Source organism: Sus scrofa, chromosome 13, assembly GCF_000003025.6.
Source record: "Sus scrofa isolate TJ Tabasco breed Duroc chromosome 13, Sscrofa11.1, whole genome shotgun sequence".
Taxonomy (NCBI): domain Eukaryota; kingdom Metazoa; phylum Chordata; class Mammalia; order Artiodactyla; family Suidae; genus Sus; species Sus scrofa.
In genome coordinates this window covers 25,607,479-25,622,035 of record NC_010455.5, presented here as the reverse complement: position 1 = coordinate 25,622,035, position 14,557 = coordinate 25,607,479, and the positions used below count along the sequence as shown (strand labels likewise).

Here is a 14,557-nt window from a genome sequence, read left to right as displayed (position 1 = left end):
ACCTCCTTGTCCTCAGCCCCTAACTGTTTTTCCATATCCTTTGCCTGCCTTGGAGGGGCTCTCTTTATATTCTCTGCTTACTGACTCATTTTTATTCCTTTCCTCATCCTAATACTCAGCCAATACACATCACCTTCAGAGCTCCCTTTCTCTTGTTTTTTACCTAGTCTCCGTCTCATCCTTTGATCCACCTTTATTTCATGTGCTGTAGCATTTGTAAGTGTTCAGTTTCTATCACAAAACTGGATGGCTACAAAGAAGTCTCTAGGGGCTTTCCTCAAAGTGTCTTCTCTAGCCAACTGCTAAGGAATGGTCCCTGGACCAGAAATAGTGGAATCACCTGGGAGTATGCTGGAAACACAGCCCTTCAGGTCCCATGCAGACCTGCTGGATCAGAACTGACATCTTAGTGTGGTCTCCAGAGGAACTGTTGGAACTTGATGGTTGGAGAAGCCCTGCCCTAGAATATTAGTGTTTAGTGAGATGTTAACAGGTAAAAAAAGTGGACCATGGCTATATGTACATCTTTGGAAAGCAATGCATCAAGGACATACTTTTACTTGTGTCACCTTTCCCAGTTTTTTGTGTGTTCTTGTGTATTATAAATCTTCATGAGGTGAATGTGGTATGCAGTTATTGGACCAATTTCCCCTTTTCCAAGGGGAGAACCTGTCACACTGAAGTTTTGTAGAACGTGGTGAAGTTAACACTCCTGATAAGGGTGGAGGGAGCCATTTAAATAGAGTGTTTACTCTGGTTCCTCTGCATGAAATGCAATGTGTTAAATTTGTCTTGTTATTTTTTTTTAAGACTACACTTGTGGCATATGGAAGTTCCCGAGCTAGGGGTGAAATCAGAGCTGCAGCAGCCAGCCATGTAAATGTGGGATCTGAGCTGCATCTGTGACCTATGCCACAGTTTGCAGCAATGCCGGATCCTTAACCCACTGAGCAAGGCCGGTGATTGAACATGCATCCTCACGGATGATAGTTGCGTTCTTAACCTACTGAGCCGCAACAGCCACAACAGGAACTCCTAAATTTGTTTTCTCATAAAAGTTAAAATGTCAGTAATTAATATGAATAGTTGTCAAGCTTACATAGCAAACTTGATTTTTGAAAGTCAAAATAGAAAGCAAACCACTTCTTGCCTTTACTCTAATTAGTCTGAGTTAGATTCTTCTAGGAAATTTGAGCCTCAGAGAAAGTATTTTCTTTCCAATAGTCTGTATCCCATTTTTGCTGTAAGAAACCTTTAAAGACTTGGAAATTTTGTCACTGCATTAGAAAAAGTACTACCTGAATGGTTTGTGTAAATTGTGATAAGAAAAGTTCAGCTTTCACATAGGTATAGAATGATGAGCGTGACAGAGGACTCGCTTGAGTTACACATCATGTGTTCTATGTATTCTAGTAATTGGAGACATGGGGCAAAGCAAAAAAGTGACAAACTATTTTTCCATACCTCCTTCCAAAAAAAAAAAAAAAAAAAAAAACCCCACAAAAAAACAAACTCTTAATAGTATGCTCTTTGGTAGATGGTACTTTATATGTAATTCTTGCGTCTTTGTTAGATATAGGGAATTGATAATGTTTTCACAATTCAGTTCAGTTGCTTGAATGACTTGAACAAGAAGCTTCTGGAAGGCTTGACCAGGCATAAAAAATAAAAACTTGTAAGTTTGGTGTGAGTTTATTTACTAATCTGTGCCCTGTTTTTTTTTTTTATTTTTTTTAAAATCCCTGGTTTACTTTGTAGTTTTATTTTTCTGATTCTTCGAAGCTGTTAATGTGTTCTTTTTTTGGGGGGGGGCTTTTGTCTTTTTTTAGGGCTGTATCTGTGGCATATGGAGGTTCTCAGGCAAGGGGTTGAATTGGAGCTATTGCTGCCGGCCTACACCACAGCCACAGCAATGCCAGATCCTTAACCCAATGAACAAGGCCAGGGATCGAACCCACAACTTCATGGTTCCTAGTCAGATTCATTTCCACTGTGCCACGACGGGAACTGCTGTTAATGTGTTATATAAATATTCCATCTTAAGATCTGGGGCTGGAGGATTTTAGGAGTGCATAAGTGTGTTTCCTGTTGTTTTGCTAGGAAGAAATGTATTGGATGAGGTCATTACAATTTTCCTTAATTATAATATCTGGACACTTAAAGTAGCTAATGCCATTTTAATTTATTTTTATTGGATTGTGTTTATAGCTTTTATGAATTTTAGGTTAATGTTGAAAACCCCAAATATATGGAATATAGAATTCAGAAGACTAAAGTACTTAACCTTCCCCCAAATAATCTCTTCAAAAATTTTGACATATACCTTTCAAATTTGTATTTATTTGTACACATGGACACAGACATTCACATATTTTCTCTTCCCTGCTGCCACACACACACTCTTAGAATTTTTCTAACAGAAATTGCATCAATTGTATATTGTTTGTTCATACTTTTCCCATTCAATGATGTTAGAAGTGTGTGAAAATTCTTAAAGGTACAGTAGTGAACTGCTGGAATGGACTGGGACACCTTCGTGCTTTGCTTGGCGGAATGTCATAACCGTTTTTAAATGAGATTGAGGAGTTACACTGAGTATAACTGGGCTAAACTTCTTTAAGGAAAGTATGATCCAAAAACAATTTTAGGTTTAATCAGCGCATTTTTCACTTCCATCAGCATTAAATAGGAGAATTGTGTCAGTGTAGTTATCCACATGAACTTTCTCTCTCTGTCTTTTTTTAGGGCTGCACCTGTGGCATATAGAAGTTCCCAGGCTAGGGGTTGAATGGGAGCTGCATCTGTTGGCCTACACCACAGTCACAGCAATGCCAGATCTGAGCCGCATCTGTGACCTACAGCACAGCTCACAGCAACACTGGATCCTTAATCCACTGAGTGAGGCCAGGGATTGAACCCACATCCTCATGGATTCTAGTTGGGTGTTGTTACTGCTGAGCCAATTGGAACTCCCTCTTTTTTTTTTTGAGGCTGTTATCGTTTGATGGCCATGCAGTACTCATTGATTTTTACCTGTGACGGTTGATTGAAACAGATCAATTTTACCTCTTGAGATGTGCAGAAAGTAAATAACTTTGAAGTTCTCTACATCAGCTTTGTTTTTTATTCATCTCGTAATTTTATCTTTGTGATATGTGCTGGAGGGCTTTTATCCTTTTGCTTAATTTTGGTAATGACACCATTTTGTTTGTGATGGAAGCTTCACATATTTTGACCAATTCTTAACATTGTGAACATTGCATCATACCATCTTCATGTTACAGATAGATCTGTTCTGAAATCACTGCCAAAAACCATTTGAATGTTGGACATAAACTCATCCTTCTGTGGTTTGGGTTATAGACCTAAACAGCTTCTGCCTTTTTTGCCTTCACATGTAAAATTTAGTTATGTTGAGCTGGATGGCAAGATGAATTTCAATCAAAGCTGAATACATAGTGGATTGCAAACTGAAGTGACCTGAGGTCATTTTTGGTTCTCTAAAGGTAGTTTTGATTATTTATCCTTGGCACTAGTCTTTGCCTGCAGCCTGTAATCTTCCCTCCTCAGTGTTGTAAGATTAATACTGTTCCAGAGGTCTAGTGCATGTTGCTTAAGATTAAGTATGTTGCCCTGGGCAATTAGTTTTAGGGAGTTACTACTGTTGATTTAGGTTTTCTGAAATGACTAAATGAGAATTTATTTAGGGCACAAGATGCTTTTAGGTTTAGCTCCCAAATTAGTCTATAATGTGTATTCTAAGGGGCTCAGAATTATTGTTCCAAACAAATCTTGTGTACAGTTTCTTTTATCTTTGGTATTTGCTATAGCTTGTCTAGTTTGTTTCATAAACTAACTAGAAATCATAAACATTGTTTTAGTTTTGCAAGATTGTTAGTAATGGCTGCATAACACTAGATCAATAAGAAATACAAGCAGACCTCATCATCACTTCTCAGTGACATTTCTGTGTTTTAAAATTATGATTGTGGCTGTATGAAACTTTGTTGTGCCTGAAAAAATTTTCTCTTACATTATTACCTAAGCTATATTTCACTTATCTCTTGCTGTGTAACTACTTCAAAACATAGTGGCTTAAATAAGACCAGTAATTTATTTTGCTCACAAATCTATAATCTGGGCAAAGCTGGGAAAAATTGAGTGGGGACTGGAGAACAAACTTCCCAGATGGCTCACTCTTCTGACTGGCAAGTTGGTGCTTGCAATTCCCTGGGAACCCAGCTGGAGCTCTGGGCTGGGAGCCTCAGTTACTTTCCATATGGACTCCCAAAGGCTGCTTGGGTTCCTCAGTGCTTGGCAGCTGAGTTCCAAGAGAGAGTATCTCTAGGGAGCCAGGCAGAAGCTGCATGGCCTTTCCAAACCTGGCCTTGGAAATCTTGCAGTGTCACTTCTCTGATTTCTCTTTCCTATTCCCTGCCCCTCCCACCTGCCCTCCCCATGTACATGATTAGCCTTTGTAATGAAAGAAGGTGAAACTGAGCATAGGTAGACACAATCTTTGCTACAATTACAATTTGACAAATTCCCTATTTGGAGATGTTAAGGTTGTTTCTTGTTTTTGTTCTTGTCTTACAAACAATACTGCCTCGTGGTACAAGTATTCTCATAATTAAAGCTATTTTGTTCATCACTTTGTTCGGCTAAAATTCTTGAGATGTAACAATTGTGTGGGAAGAAAATAACCGTTTTAAGACTTCTGAGAAACAACTCAGTTTTCTACCAGCCAGAGGAAAGGTTGAATGCTTATTTTCACATGAGCTGTATTTAAGATTTACCCATTTACCCATGACCGTGCCAACTCATCTTTGCTAGTCTGCTTTGTAGTAAAACAGATTCTTACTCTTCCTAAATTTGCATTTCTTTGCCTATTAGTGAGGGTACATGAGTTTTTTGCTTGTAGACAGTTTAGAGTTCTTTCATTAGTTGTTTGCATGTTCCTGTAATTTTTTAAACCAGAGTGTTCATAAATTTTTTTATTGGTAAAAGTTATTTATACCTAAAGATAATGATTCTTTGTTAAAAGTTTCAAATGTTTCAAATATTTTTTCCAGGATCGTGTATTTATTTTGACAGATGTATAGTCTTATTAAGTTTGTTTTCCTCCCTTATTTAAATTTTTACAACCTGTTTGGAGTCTTCTAGTAAAGGTAGTAAAGTAAGGACATCATTAGATGAATAGTCCTTTATCTTTTTTATTTGCTATAGTCTTAAATATACTTGTGATTGTATTCCTCTATTGTTTTATTTAACTTTTCCATACATGTTTCAAAATTGTAGTTCTTAGAGCTTTATGCTTTGTGATATTTTCTTTTTCTTTTTTTTTGTCTTTTTTCCTTTTTTTAGGGCCACACCAGTGACATATGGAGGTTCCCAGGCTAGGGGGCTAATTGGAGGTGTAGCCACCAGCCTACACCAAAGCCACAGCAACGCCAGATCCGAGCCCTGTCTGAGACCTACGCCGCAGCTCACAGCAACGCCAGATCCTGAACCCACTGAGCAAGGCCAGGGATTGAACCTGCAACCTCATGGTTCCTAGTCGGATTCGTTTCTGCTGCGCCATGACGGGAACTCCTTTGTGTGTGTGTGTGTGTGTGTGTGTGTGTGTGTGATCTAGTATTTAGTTGGACAAAAGCCTTCAATGATTATATCAAGCCTATGAAATGTATAAGTGTAATCATCTCCACTTTATTTTAAAGTTGAGGTAACTGAATCAGAGAGGGGCTGTTTTGTTGAGGAATGTGGTATTTGTGCTCAGGTTTCTTGACTTCAGATACCAAGTTCTTTACCAGTACATTAAGATACTAAATTTTTTCCAGTGTTTTCTTTTCTTTCTTTCTTTTTTTCTCTTTTAGGGCCACCCATGGCATATGGAAGTTCCCAGGCTGGGGGTCAAATCAGAGCTGCAGCTGCCAGCCTACACCACAGCCACAGCAACTCAGGATCCAAACCCCATCTTTGACCTACACCACAGCTCATGGCAGTGCCAGATCCTTAACCCACTGAGTGAGGTCAGGGATCGAACCCGCATCCTTATGGATACTAGTTGGGTTTGTAACCGTTGAGCCACAATAGACACTCTTCCCCCAAGTGTTTCCTTATCACTCAATAACAATCAGTAGTTTTCTTTAAGTCATACATTTCTAAGTTTTTTTTTTAATGGTTTCTATTTTTGTCATTTTTTATTTTTATTTTTTTTTAAATGGCTGCACCTGCAATATATGGAAGTTCCTGGGCCAGGGACTGAATCTGAGCCACATGTTTGACAACCTCAGATTCTCATACACTACTGGGCCAGGGGTTGAACGCATGCCGCCGCAGCTATCTGAGCTGCTGCAGTTGGCCTCTTAACCCACAGCACCACTGTGGAAACTCCTTTGTTATTCTATTATAGAACACATATTTATGTGTTCACAAAAAGGCATATATAAGAATGTCCATAGCAGCTTTACTTATTATAGTTCTAAACTCCACGAACAACCCAAATGTCCAAGAATAAAATGGATATATACATTTTTCTATGTTCACACAGTGGAATATTATGCAGCAAGAAAATATGAACTACTTCTATGTATAACATAGCTGATGTTCACACCATGAAATTGAGTTTTGTGTATCTTTGATGTTTCCTCTTTTTCCTGATTAACTTAGTGCTTTATCTGTTTTGCTGATATTTTTCTAAGTGGTGGCATTTTAATCTGTCATTTTACTTTTTTTTCTATTTTTTTACCATATTAGTTTCTGCTTACATCTTTATTTTCTCCCTTTTGCTTCATTTTACTTTACCCTGTTCTTTTTTCAGCTTTTTGTTTTGGGAATTTAGTTCACATATTTTTATTCTTTTATTTTAACTTATAAAATGTACTTATAGGTTGCATTGTCTTCTGATTACTGCTTTAATTGTATCCTGTAGATTTTTCTCTTATTTTTTGTCTTTTCAGGGCTGCACCTGTGTCATATGGAAGTTCCCAGGCTAGAGGTCGAATTGGAACTGCAGCTGCCGGCCTATGCCACAGCCACAGCATCATGAGGTCTGATCTGTGTCTGCGACCTATATCACAGCTCACGGCAGTGCTGGATTCTTAACCCACTGAGTGAGAGTGGGGTTTGAACCTGTGTCCTCATGGATACTATTCAGGTTCCTTACCACTGAACCATGATGGGAATGCCAAGATTTTTATATATAGTATTTTTACTATTATCTCTTTAAATGCTGCAAGTTTGGTTTGCATTTTTCCTTTATGTGATGATTATTTAATAGAGAGTTTTAAAATGTTTCAGGTGGAAGGGCCTTTTGAATTGTTGATTTTTTTTTAATTCATTTGTACTTTTGTAGCATTGTGATCATGACATTTTTTTTTTTTACTTTATGGATTCTAGTAAGGTTTTCTTCGTCACCTATTATGTAGTCAACTTAGAGGAACATTGCATGTTTGATTTAAAAAGGTATATTTTTGGAGTTGCCATCATGGCTCAGTGTTAATGAACCCATTTAGTATCTGTGAGGACACGGGTTCAATCCCTGGCCTCTGTCAGTAGATTAAGGATCTGGTGTTGCTGTGAGCTGTGGTGTAGGTCACAGACACAACTCAGATATGATATCTGAGGCTCTGGTGTACGCTGACAGCTGTAGCTCTGATTCGACCCCTAGTCTGAGAACGTCCATGTGCTTGTGGGTATGGCCCTAAAAAGACAAAAAAGATGTATTTTCTGTTATTTTAATCTAAATTTAAATACATATCCATAACATCTAATCTATTAATTATGATATTTAGTCTTCTGTATCATTGTTTTTGTTCCCATGATGGTTAAGGACTGAAAATGGTTGTGATTAAGTCTTCTATTGTTTCTATCATCTCCTGTAGTTTCCACTTTATCTTTTTTCTTTTTAGGGCTGCACCCATGACATATGGAGGTTCCCAGGCTAGGGCTCTGATTGGAGCTACAGCTGCCAGCCTACACCACAGCCACAGCAGTGCCAGATCTGAGTCGCACCTGTGACCTACACCACAGCTCATGGCAACACCGGATCCTTAACCTACTGCGTGAGGCCAGGGATCAGATCCGCCACCTCATGGTTTCTAGTTGGGTTTGTTTCTGCTGTGCCACGACGGAAACTCCCAGTTTTCACTTTTTTTTTTTTTAATCTATTCCAGAGTTTATTTAGTTATGTTCCAAAAGGATTAAGGAAAGGCAGAAGTCTGTCTTTAATAAAATAACTGAATAGATCATTTTGTTATTGAAGAGCCAGTAAATAAGAATCTATGCAGATGGTAAACTGAATATAAGTACAATGTAATAATTGAATTGCCTTCTTGATTACATTCATACATCTGTTTTTTATCTTTTATTTATGTGTATATTTTTTTCTACTGTACCAGTTTCCACTTTTCAAAGGCATTTGCTATACTGTGTAAAGCATAATCTTCATTACTACATTCAGGTGTGTTGTGTTCATGTTGTGAACAGGGGTCTTTGGCCTTAAAAGATGTTGTTTTGTTTACTACTTTTTGACCTAAAATCCTACACTGTAGGTCAGGAAGAATCATGTAATTCTTCGTATAGCTGGAACAAACTTTCTTTTTTTTTTTTTTCTTGAATTCACCTGGTGTGTATGTATGTGCATTGATGTATATATAAAATTTACATACACTGCGATTCATATTTTTGGAGTATAGTTATATGCATAGAATCTTGTCACCATCACCACAAGAAGGATACAGCAATTCCAACATCCCAAAGAATGACCTTGTGCTGCTGCCTTTTTAGCCAAACCACATCCCATCCCAGTCCTTAGCATTCAGTCTTCTCTGCCCATATGATTTTAACTTTTCTAAAATATTATATACATGAGATCTTATTGAATGTAATCTTCAAGACTGGTTTCTTTTACTTAACATAATACATTTGAGATTCCTCCATATTGTTTTGTGTATTGTTGGTTCACTCCTTTTTATTGCTGAGTACTATTCCATTATGTAGATACAACACAGTTTCTTTTTTCTTTCTTTTTTTTTTTTTTGTCTTTTTAGCTATTTCTTGGGCCGCTCCCGCGGCATATGGAGGTCCCCAGGCTAGGGGTCGAATCGGAGCTGTAGCCACCGGCCTACGCCAGAGCCACAGCAACGCAGGATCCGAGCCGCGTCTGCAACCTACACCACAGCTCACGGCAACGCCAGATCGTTAACCCACTGAGCAAGGGCAGGGACCGAACCCGCAACCTCATGGTTCCTAGTCGGATTTGTTAACCACTGCGCCACGACGGGAACTCCACAACACAGTTTCTTTATCCGTGTGCCCATTCAAGGACTGATGGGTTGCTGCCAGTTTTTGACTATTATGAGTAATGTTGCCATCAACTTTTATATGTACTTTTTTCTGTGAATATCAGTTTTCATTTCATTAAATACTCAGAGGTATAGTGGCTGGGGCATATATGATAGGAGTGTGTTTAACATTTTTATAAAACTACCATACTGTTTTCCAGGATAATTGTGCCATTTTATGTTCCCACCAGAAATGTATGTAGAATTCTATTTGCTACATATACTTGTCATTTTTCATTTTAGTCCTTCTAATAAATGCATAGTGGTGTCTTGTGGTCTTAATTTCTGTTACTGTAATAATTATGGTATTGAACATCCTTTCATGAGTTTGTTTATTTATTTATTTTTTGCTTTTTAGCACCATACCCATGGCATACGGAGGTTCCCAGGCTAAGGGTCGAATTGGAGCTGTAGCTGCTGGCCTACACCACAACCACAGCAATGTAGGATCCAAGCCATATATGCGACCTATACCACAGTTCATGGCAATGCCTGATCCTTAACCCACTGAGCAAGGCCAGGGATTGAACCTGCATTCTCATGGATGCTTGTCAGATTCATTTCTGCTGAGCCATGACAGGAACTCCAAAACTTCTATATCTTGAATTGCAGTTATTTATCCTATTTATTCTTCTGTAGTCTAGAACACTGTTTTAGTTATGGTAGTGGATATTTGAATGGTTTTGGAATTGTTGCATGTTTGTGTGTGGGAAGTGGTGTTAGTGTGGGAAACAGATTTGTGATTGTGGTCCTTGGATCACTGTATACATTAGAACTGGGAGCTGACTGTGGGGAATGGGCTTTCTAAGGTCTACATGCTGGAAAGGTGGAAAGAGAGCTATTACTCAAGGGTGTGTTGGTATTGATTCTTTTTTTCACCCTAGTTGATGAATTAGTGTATTTGGTTCAGGAACTGATGAGACCAATGCATAGAAAAACATGTAGATATATAGATACGTCTCGATCCTTAAACGGAAGCAAATACCTGACTGTGTTAACTCTTCCTGCCTGACATGATGGCATCCAAGGTAAAAGGACTGTGGTGTGGCAAAAAGAAAAAGAAAACCCTGCTAATTACATCTACCTCGAACACACAAGTTCACTGCTAAGTGCTTGCCTCTTTGTCAGGGACTCTTGGAAACTGCTTTCTGTAGCCATCTTGCTAACAATACAATTCTGTATTTCTGCCTGCTTACATTCATTAACCGTGTGTGTGTGTGTGTGTGTGTGTGTGTGTGTGTGTGCACGCTCACACGCTTGTGTATTCCCTTCTTGCATATCAGTAGGCACCTGAAGGAAGAGAAAATGACACTAATGCTTGTCAACACTTCTTCCTCTGTATTGTAGTAAGCCTTTAATTACAGAATGTTATAGTAATAGAGGTTTTTCTTTTGTGTCCCATATCGAGTATTGTTTTTATTTTATGTCTGTAGGACCTCAGCTGTGTAGACTAGCAGTGTGATCTCTGTATATGCAGGTTTCATCAGATGTCATGCCTACATGCAGTTGTGACTTTCAGTTCTAGTTATTTATTGCCACACTTGTAGTTGTGTGATGGAGTGCGTTAGAAGCAGGTTTTGTTGTCCATCTGGCCTGGAATTGAATCCAATTTTGCAAATTTGGGAAAAGTGCTTAATTTCTGAAGACTCGTTTTCCTTTTTAAAATAGGGATACTATTATCAATTCTTTACAGGTGATTTTTGGGTTTAAATGAGATCATATATGTTAACTACTCAGTATAGAGTGCAGGACAAATTAAAAATGCAAAGAAGTAGCTTGATATTTTATTTTCTGCCATCTCTTTGCTTATTATTATCTATTGGCCCTTGGAGTTGACTGCTTTTTTAATTTGCTTCATGTTTTCTCAAAAAATATTTTGATGTCTTCCACAGGATTTTGTCTCCACAATTATCCGTTTACTTGATAGCCCCTCAACTACCATTAGAGCCAAAGCCTTCCTGGTTCTTTTATATATTTTGATTCATAACCATGAGATGCTGCTGCTCAGCTGCCAAGCAAGGTAAGATTTTTCTCTGGTAGTTACCAGTGACTTCAGTGTGCCCCCCCCCATTAGTTTTACTAGTAGTATTTTTTGACTCCTGTGTACCTGGCATTGAATTTTCTTTTTCCTAGATTTTTCCAAGGGTTTAATGTTTCACTTAGTACCTCAACTTGGAAACACTAAATCAGGGTGCTGGGAAGTACCTGAAATTTTTTTTCCTTTTTTTTTCCGGTCTTTTTAGGGCTGTACCCATGGCATATGGAGGTTCCCAGGCTAGGGGTCCAATCAGAGCTGTAGATGCCAGCTTACACCACAGCCACAGCAACCCTGGATCCTTAACGCACTGAGTAAGGCCAGGGATCGAATCTGCATCCTCATGGATGCTAGTCAGATTTGTTTCTGCTGAGCCATGACGGGAACTCCAGTACCTGGAATTTCTTAGATCTGAGTACAGTCTGGTTCTGGTTTGTCTGCTTTTGAGCCATTCTTGACTGGTGATTTGGTCATAGTTCTTGTTTGTAAAAAATTTTGGAAAGAGTAGCTGAAAGCCCAGAGGATCAGCCCTGTGAAGCCGAGGAAGAGGCAGAGGGGGGATCAGGACTGTATGGACTGGTCCTTAACTGGGCGGGTCTCTCACTGTCTCTGGGTCTCAACTCCTTCCCCTAAGAGGAAAAGCTGTCCTGGGACACCTCAGGTTCCCTTCACCCTCTGATGCTTCCCCATAAACATCTGAACGTCTGGTCCGTGTATGCTCCGTTAAAACTTAGAGGAAACTTGAACATGTGTTTTACTGTCTCTTTCTCAGTATGGCTTTTTACTTACTGTAGGTTACTGGGGAGATCCTAGAGTTGCTGAAATGGAGCTAGATTAAGGACTGTAAAACTTTCTTCTGCAAACAGGGAGTAAATGTTTGAACATTTACAGGTCAAGAGACAAAATTGTGGATATGTATGTACTTCTATTACAAGAGAGAAAACAAATTTCCTCAAATCTTTGTTGACATAATAAAAAAACATACTACTCCTAATCCATCCAGGGATTTGGGGTTAGTAGATGCAAACGATTACATATAGAATGGATAAACAATTAGGTCCTACTGTATAGTCCAGGGAACTATATTCAACATCCTGCGATAAACTGTAATGGAAGAGAATATGAAAAAGTATATATATATGTATAACTGACTCACTTTGCTGTACAGCAGAAATTAGCAAAACATCATAAATCAACTATACTTCAATAAATCAAGAAAGAAAAATATATACTACTAATAATTGAGTATAATTTTTTGTAGCATAGATCTAACAATGAGAAGAATAGAATTCTTTTTTGGAGGAAAAGATAATATTTTAGTTAATTAGGGGTCAAATTGAGAGCCCTCATCAAATCTGATTGCAAATGTACCTGTGGCTGCTGCTCCCTAATGCAGTTTTTTGTATCTTATCTTTGGAAATGTTTTTTCATAGGAATCAGGACCCCTGCATATCAATATCCATACCTGGGCACATGATTTTAGTGGAGCATATTCATCACGTGGAAGACATTTGTAGTTTCCCATTAGACTCTTCCTTGATATCTGCCTTTAGCATGTCCTTGCCTGACAGATGAGTCCCTTCTAGGTGAAGGTCATGTGGAAACTCTCACAAGCCTCCTCTGGCCCCCATCTCTCAGGGATCACCGTCCTTCATTGTCTTATGTCCAGTGTCTTGATACTCATGTGTCCTAAGTTTTGCCTCTCTTGTAATTGTTTGAGATGGGAGGGTGTGCCCTGCTCCTATAAGTTGATCAGGGCTGGGAACAAAAGTGGCTCTAGTCTATCTCCTAAGACCTCATCACTGGCTTTGCTGCCTCTGACCTCTCCTTGTGTCTATAATCATTTTTTTATCTGGGGAAAATAACACAGTTTTTCAGCAGATGTTCTTACCTCATTTCTTAGACTCACAGTCCGGTCTCCATGTAGCAGCTAAAGTGTCTCACACACAGTGTGAATCAGCTTTTGTTTCTTCCCTGCTCAGACATTCCTAGTAACATCCTGTTCTGCTGAAATAATACCCCATATGCTCTGACTGTGGGCATCTCTGCCACACTTGGTCTCTTCCCTTCCCACCTCTCAGCCCTCCTCTCCTACAGCTCCTCTTTGCTCCCACTCCATTCCAGCCTCACAGTTCTTATTGCTTTCTGAACATGCTAACCTATGACACTCCCCTCAGGGGTTTCCCAGTTGCTGTTCAGTTCCCTGTGCCCACAGTGCACACTTACCACTGTCCCCCCCCCCCATGTGCACGTGTCTGGCTTCCTCAGCCTGTTCAGGTTTCTGTTCAATTTAAGGGTTACTTGTTCTGATCTTGCGATATCGCATCCTCCCTCATAACCCCAACTCGGAAACTCTCTAACTGGAAAGAAGTAAATCACTCAGACCGGAAGAACCTGAGTGTGACACGCTTGGTGCTCCCAGGAAATTGGTGTGATTTCTGTGTCTCTGAGTGAATATTTAGAAACTTTAGCCTTGGTGGGGAGATGCTGGCCTGAATGCATGCCCTGACCCTGACTTCCACTCTGCTCTGTCTCCGGAGAGGGTAGGGGTGGGGCGCCTGGAAGGTGAGTCTTGGCGCCAAGGGAGAGGTAAAGGGGAGCCCTATTCTTCCTGTGCTCTGGGGCAGAGATGACAGCCTGTCCTCTGAGCCTGGGTAAATAGCAGGCCTAGTGCTTGTGTTGGGTCCAAAATGCAGGTGCTTTCTGTGTGCAGTTGTTGGGGCCGGCACTCCTGTCCCCAGGACCAAAGGTGGGACTGAATTTGAGATGGCAGGGAGATGACCTCACTTGCCAGCACCTGAGAGAACAGGTCCCTCTCACCTGCTTCTTTGCCACAACCGGCCTGAACAGGTGCTGAGTGGGGGAAGAAGTCTTGAGCAAGCAGAGATTTGTCACACTGAGGGAGACACTGAGCATACTCGAAGAGGGAAGGACAAGAACAGGCAGCTCCTGCTGGAGCAGAACCAATGGAACAGGCAGGATTTTCACAAATGAGGAATGAAAACTATGGAGAGGCGTTTTTTGAGATTCAGCAGAACTGAAAGCAGTGACCTCTTGGGGAGTTCCCATCGTGGCTCAGTGGTTAACGGACCCAACTAGTAACTATGAGGACACAGGTTCAATCCCTGGCCTCACTCAGTGGGTTAAGGCTCTGGTGTTGCCATGAGCTGTGGTGTAG

General features: G+C 39.8%; 1 protein-coding gene across 9 annotated transcripts in view; it reads left to right on the top strand.

Annotated features, from left to right (window-relative positions):
• ULK4 (unc-51 like kinase 4) overlaps positions 1–14,557 on the top strand; it is a 543,576-nt gene that overhangs the window by 129,430 nt on the left and 399,589 nt on the right. For all 9 annotated transcript variants that reach the window (XR_002337917.1, XR_002337916.1, XR_002337918.1 and 6 more), the window contains one exon: positions 11,237–11,364. Coding sequence is in view for 5 of the 9 variants with exons in the window: in XM_021070410.1 (XP_020926069.1) it covers positions 11,237–11,364 (128 nt within the window). In the remaining 4 variants the exon portion in view is untranslated. The remainder of the gene's footprint in view (positions 1–11,236; positions 11,365–14,557) is intronic.